Source organism: Parasteatoda tepidariorum, chromosome 6, assembly GCF_043381705.1.
Source record: "Parasteatoda tepidariorum isolate YZ-2023 chromosome 6, CAS_Ptep_4.0, whole genome shotgun sequence".
In the NCBI taxonomy this organism is placed as follows: Eukaryota; Metazoa; Arthropoda; class Arachnida; order Araneae; family Theridiidae; genus Parasteatoda; species Parasteatoda tepidariorum.
In genome coordinates this window covers 2,895,905-2,902,652 of record NC_092209.1, presented here as the reverse complement: position 1 = coordinate 2,902,652, position 6,748 = coordinate 2,895,905, and the positions used below count along the sequence as shown (strand labels likewise).

Here is a 6,748-nt window from a genome sequence, read left to right as displayed (position 1 = left end):
CTGTGGTGAACCACCTTCTCACCAGATGGCGATGAACTTTGCTCGCCAGGTGGCAGTACAAAACTTTCCCCTCAAGGAAATGACTTTTCTATAAGATGGCAACATCTCTGAGTTAAAACCTTAGTTTCAAGAAATGGCAACAGGTCAATTGTCTAACATTCATTCCATCTTGCTGACTGATGAACTTACACCATTTTTGAAATGCTGCTGTCGCTAATCCTATTCGTCTTTCTACTTGTAACTTAATATAATTTCTTTTATGTTTTATTATTATTAAACTGTGTTGATAGTTAATTTTTATTGAATTAATTTATTTAATATATTTAACCTAATCACCACAGATTGGTGACCCGGACGTGATACACCTCTCACATTCAGCACTCAAAAAATCCGGTGACTCTCTCCCGGTCTTTCACAAGTACAGCAACTAGTGAGATCTGTTCATCGAATTATATCTCTGATAAAATTCTGGTGGGGGAGTACTGTGGCGTAACTACCACTACAAAAGTTTAACATCATTCACTAGTATATAAAGCATGCTAACTTGATTCTATCATGGAGTACCTTTTCATAGATGACGGTTGACATGGTTTGTAACTACTCTCCCCCACAAGATTATTTGAATGATTTAGAACTTAACTTTTAGCTTCATGCACGAAGAGATGAATGCAAAAATTGTATTTAAAATATATCCGTCCGTCCGGTAAGGAAAAATATTAAATTACAGTTATGAACTCACTAAATTTGTTATAACAATCTACTTTTAATTTTAAATGCTATGTCAAATAATCATTAGTTAGAAAAATGATTTCTGCTCAATAATAGATCTTAATTGTATAAATTAGGAAGCAAAATATTTTGACATGGGAAGTGGAGACACAAGTGTTCTTTTTAGTACATATATTTTAGTCATAATTTCAACTGTTTCATGCCAAGAAATCGCAATTAATGCGAAGCAATCATCGAAGTTGGCGAGCGTCAGTGAACAGGGGGCTTAGCCCCCTAGTTAAAAAAAAAAAACTTTGTTTGAATTTTTTTATACATACTCAAAGTTTGAGTGTGTTTATACAACTTTAGGCTGTCTCTAATGCCAACGATGACGATGATCGGATGATTTTCTATCACGTTGCCTTGTGGGAGATGTAGAAAGTGCATGCCCGTCAGGAGCTTTAACACGCTTAGTTTCCAAGCACAAATACGCGATTGCTCTTGATCAATGGTTCAACTTGAACAGAACGATTCATGGTGAAGGAGAAGTGTGCAGCTTCTATTGGTACTAGTATTGTAGACGCCCGATGGAAGAAGACTGACCGTTGCCTTTATGCTTTAGTTGGGTATAGTGGAATGGCCTTCACGCCTTGGGTGACCCTACCAGGAGTATTAAACGTACTTCATCCATTCCACCCTGGATCACCAACCCCACCACGATGAGGCAGCATAATAAGACTGGGGGGAGGGGGTGCCAAAGAAATCGGTAGTGAGTTTCCTTACCCCAAACAGACATCTCTATAATTACCAACCTAAGATTGTTTTAGATGGTTATGTTCTTAAGTATGAAAATTATCCAAAATATCTGGGTTTTACACTTGACCCTGAGATTACCTGCAACAGACATATAGCCAATCTGGTGGAGAGGGCAAGACAGAGACTCAACAGTTTGAAATATATTTCTAGTAAGACTGGGGAGCAGATGCCAATACCCTAAGGACAACTTACACTTCCTTCATCAGACCAATACTGGAAAATGGATTCCAGATTTTACTACCAGCTTCTGCTAGTAATATAAGAAAGCATGAAAGGATACAGCTGAGTGCTGCACGGATTCTTAGGGGCTTACGTAATTGTAGTCCTAGTGAGATTGTCTTATACGAGGCTAACCTACAACCATTGATTATGAGATGGACTTCTAGAACCGCAAAATATTACAGCAAGCTATACAGCTATGGACACCAACATCGCACTTCTATCTATTTAATGAATTGGACAGATGTTCAGAGATTAAAAAGAGACAGTCCCTTTTGCAGGGCAGGTAAATTTAATTTGCTGTTCCCTGACAAAGAACACTGCTCAATAGAACATAATATGAACCCATTGAAAGATCTTCCGAGGGTCTTCTTTCCCGAGGAACTTTTGGCTTCCAGTAGTAAGAAAAATCAGCATTCAGCACTTCTTAGACAGTTGGTATTGGAGACAATCCACAACAACCCAACTGAAGCAGTACATATTTTAACGGATGGAAGTAAATTTGATAATGGCGACACTGGTAGTGGTGTTGTCATAAAAACCAAGATGTCATTACAAAAATTAAAAGGCGTAATCCAAACCATTGTTCAGTTTTTAGATCAGAACTAATCGCCATAAACGCGGCTCTGGAACACATGATTTCCATTGAGAGTACAGAGAATATTTAGATTTTCACGGATAGTAAGAGCTCAATACAATATCTGAGCAATTGGCGAAACATCGGTGACAGTATTGGTCTGAATATCATTAACAATTTGAAGACTTACTCTTCTCTCAATGACATACATCTACAGTGGATCCCCTCCCCCGTAAACCTTTGCTTTAATGATCTGGCCGATGAACTAGCCAAGGAGGGTGCTAATGATCCAATAGATAGTAGTGGCCTTCTAACATACAATGGAATCTATTCAGAAGTAAAGACCGACAATGCAGGATGAGGAAAAGAGCTGTCTCTCATCCCCCTCTCCTCCCTTCTTCTGCCTCCATTATTTCCAGCGCCACAACTTCCCTGCCCCACCACCATTCCTTTTTAATGGAAAAGAAACAGTCTTCGTTTGTTGTTGAACGAATTAACTTCATATGCCAGCCGGGGCTGATGTTTGTGCAAACGGGGCAGACGGCTCATATTTTCCTAAGCATTTCATATTTTTCATAAACTGTTCCTATTTCACCATATATGCAAATTCATTTTATTATTAAATATTTCAATCATTGAAAAACCTATTCATTCCTCTAAAACACCACAAAATTAAATAACAGCACTTGGAGGATTCCACCCAGTCATGATTGGTATCCTGGTGCTGCTCCTGGGCTGCTAGTCCTGGGGCTGCTCTGGAGCTAAAAGGTGATAGAAAACTGTAGACAGCTATCATAAGACTAATCAGTGGTCATACCAGCGGACTAACATTTGTTCAGGGTCAAAAGACTTTCCCTGCATGCCTAAAATGTAATGTACACCAGGCTACACCTGATCATTTGCTGTCCTGTATGGGGCTAGAGAAGAATTTTATCTTGGAGGGTCCGGCAATGGTATATGATTTTCTCTCGGTGAACGGTCTTCTGGGTTTGGTCTAGCCTTCTGGGCCAAGTAGAATAAGTAACAACAACTTGAATAGAAACAGTCTTCAATTCAGCTCATTTTTTTGAGTTACAATATTTTCCCCCGATTTCATATTTCAATGCATTATTATTCTAGTTCAACGCTGAACCGTTTTTTTTTCTGAAATTGTAGACATAAGGGAAAAGTAATTTACGTTCATGTGTCCACTCTCAGACCTCAAATCTTTTTTACCGTCCGAATCTTGTGTTTGTTCTCAACGATTGCAGCAAAGAATGCCTCATCTCAAGCAGATCACTGAAACGGTCTAACTCTTCACTCAAATGGATAGGTTTTGAAAATATTTGCAATTTAAAATAATATTTTACAAGTGAAATTAGATTTACGTACAATAAAACTTCATTTCCTTGAAAAATTTCATTATGTTTCCCACTATCCAATGTATTATGTTCGTTTAACTTTTCATATGAAAATACAGCAGGAAGCCTTGTTACAAAAAGAACACTACTGATCCAAAAGTATTAAACTAAATACTATTAAAATTGTTATTATTACTTATCCAAAAGCACCCTGGGAGTTCCAACCATGGGGAAGATTACTGTCAAAATTGAAACATTGAATTACGAACTGTTCCAGCTGGCCGATAAACGAATAAAGCTTTCTTATTGTTTTAACGCTTGCCATTGATAAAAATTGAATTGCAGACGATTCCTTCATTTTATCAAATATTTTATGGATAAAATTTGTCAAAATAACTCGATCAACGAGAACGTGATAGCATTGGCGGACTACGTCACTAAATTAGTATTCCTGAATTTATCTGAAACCATGTGTTTATTTTGTTTGTAGTTACGCTTTTAAAACGTGCATTTGTTAAACTAAGCAATTTAAAATGCAAGGTAAATGAAATTAAAAAAATTAGTTATCGACTGATAAGCCAAATTAATACTGAAATAGAACTGAATCATTTAGGAGAAACGTAAAAAAATCACCATCTCAACGCCAATCTTATTGCCGGAAATGATGATTAATTAATTTTGGTAATAGGAGCTAATTGAAATTAAAAACTACTTACTAAGAAGCAAAATTTTTGGAGGAAAAGTAATTTTAGCAAATGCGTGAAAAATCGTCATACTATTATTAACACCAATGATGCTTCATTAATTTTGGTAATAATAAGTATCAGTTAACATTAAAAAAAATGAACTATGTTCTTAAAAGCAAAATTATAGAAGGAATAGTACAAATTCTTTTCGAGAGTCATTAAAAATTGAATAGCTATTATTGACGTTCATGATGCTTACTTAATTTTGGTAATAAGTATTATTTGAAATAAAAAAATAAAAGTTGATCCCCGTGTATATCATATTTTACGAAATGCTTCAAAATTAATGCCCTATGTTATTAATAACAAAAGTTTTTTAATGGTGAAAATGTTTAATTCTTGAAAAAATAGTCACGTGTTTCAAAAATGTCTACTGTTAAAAATACTGCAGCTGTTAATTGCCTGCTAGCAAAATTTTCGAATTTCGCTCTATACTGCAAAAGCGATTTGTTTTCATTTGACCTTCTCTCATATTACTTTCTTTGCTTGTTATTAACTTTCCTCTTATTTTCTAGCCTGAAAGAATACATTCACTCATAACAGAAGACACATCTCTCAACAGTCATTCGAAAAACAGAGAGCAGCTTAAAAAATCGGTGGAAAAGTTTGATGAAATACTAGAATTCATCTCATTCAATAAAGGTTTAAATGAGGCGAAGAGGACGGCCGTTTCCTGTATGGTCGTCAGACACTATTACTATACGATTAAGAAACGGCAAAACAAGCCTAGAATTTGGGACGGAAGTGATTTACCTCTCAAGCCTAATAAGGATAAGGGTGGATTCGAATGGAACCTTAATTTGAAATCCATAGCGGAGAACATGCCTTGCGAACCATGGAAGAAGAGTGGGGTGTTTAAAGGTCCGGTCCTGATGATATATGGGACAAATTCTTCAAATAATGTGTGAGTTTTTTTTTAATCAATGAGATCTAAATTATCTAACTAAATTCTGCATAACTTACCACTACTGTTGCAATTCTCGTTATTGGGTGTCAGTAATTGTGCAGGCGTGGTTTTAAAGGTTTTATTAAATGCAAAGGTGACCATTCTAACAGGGTTTGAGTTGTTGCATCAGAAAAATATACCCAATCCATCTGATGAGAGAAACTTTGATGGTATATTAGATTATTTGTATTCTCCATAGAATTCACGGTTAGATTAAATTATCCATCTATCCTTTTCTCTAATTGGGCGAAATATTTCTTTGCAGAATTTCTCTCTCGAAGTTATCAAATTAAAAAAAAAAAATATGTAAATCTATCCTAAGTGCTATTTAGAAATATTTTTGAAATATTATGTATCTTAAAACTAACAATAATTTTAGTGCAACGATTTATTTTTTTAAAACAACAATGATTTATTTTACATGCGATAAAAACATTCATTGTGCTATTATATGTTTTAGGTTAGATGAAAGAGTCGAATTTTTGAAGCTATTTCCAAGAGCTCTTTATAAAGCTATAAAAGAAGGAGTTGACTATCCCTTGCACATAGAATATCCAGACATGTTTGCCGAATTAGTTTGTGATTTTATTTTAAAACAACGAAGATGAGAATCTTTTAACTGCTAACTTTTAAACAATAAAACGTTATGAAAATATATTTGGTATTTTATCGAGTTTTAATCTATATCAATAAAAATATCTATAAGATTTTTTTAACTGCAGCATGAAATGTACAGTACGCAAATAAGTAAACGAAGCAAACTTAATGTCTTTTGATCTAATAATCGGATCTTCACATTCTAGGTTAATGGTTGGAGGGGGTGATCTCAAATATGCTAATCAATAAGTGGAGACGATAATTTAAGTTATGAAATCAGACACAAAAACGTACATTTTCTGAAGAAAAATACCATTTTTTCGATGGATTTAGATTTCTGACCCCCAATATATAGGGGGTAGTCGCAATCTCGGAAATAGGGTCAAAATTTTTTAGTCAGGAGAGGGGTCCAAAGTTTGGACCATATAATGTAAATTTGATTTTCTGAGTATTCAACTACATCACGAGAAATTTTTAAGCGAATTGAAAACTTTTTGCTCGTAATTATAGAACTCGTTTGTCCAAATATAATTCGACTAGAAAAGTAAATTTTAGTAAATATTTATCATTTTTTTGTTATTTTATTAAACAATAGTCGAAAAAGTTTTGAATTGAAGACAATTTTTTAAATCATCTTAAATAACGTAATTTTAGATGGCAAAATACAAAATTCGACCGAAATCGGTTGAATAGTTCCTGAGAAAAAGAGTCTTACACATTCGACAATTTAAAAATTCAATTTCTCAGGAACTATTGGACCTATTTTGCTCAATTTTTGCATTTTGCCTGTGAAATTAAA

At 34.6% G+C, this 6,748-nt stretch overlaps 1 protein-coding gene across 1 annotated transcript in view; it reads left to right on the top strand.

Annotated features, from left to right (window-relative positions):
- LOC107453902 (uncharacterized) overlaps positions 1 to 6,007 on the top strand; it is a 24,550-nt gene extending 18,543 nt beyond the window's left edge. Inside the window, exons 4-5 of the mRNA XM_016070915.3 lie at positions 4,922 to 5,310; positions 5,813 to 6,007. Of these exons, the coding sequence (XP_015926401.2) occupies positions 4,922 to 5,310; positions 5,813 to 5,960 (537 nt within the window). The 3' untranslated portion in view covers positions 5,961 to 6,007. The remainder of the gene's footprint in view (positions 1 to 4,921; positions 5,311 to 5,812) is intronic.
- The last annotated feature ends 741 nt before the right edge of the window (positions 6,008 to 6,748 follow it).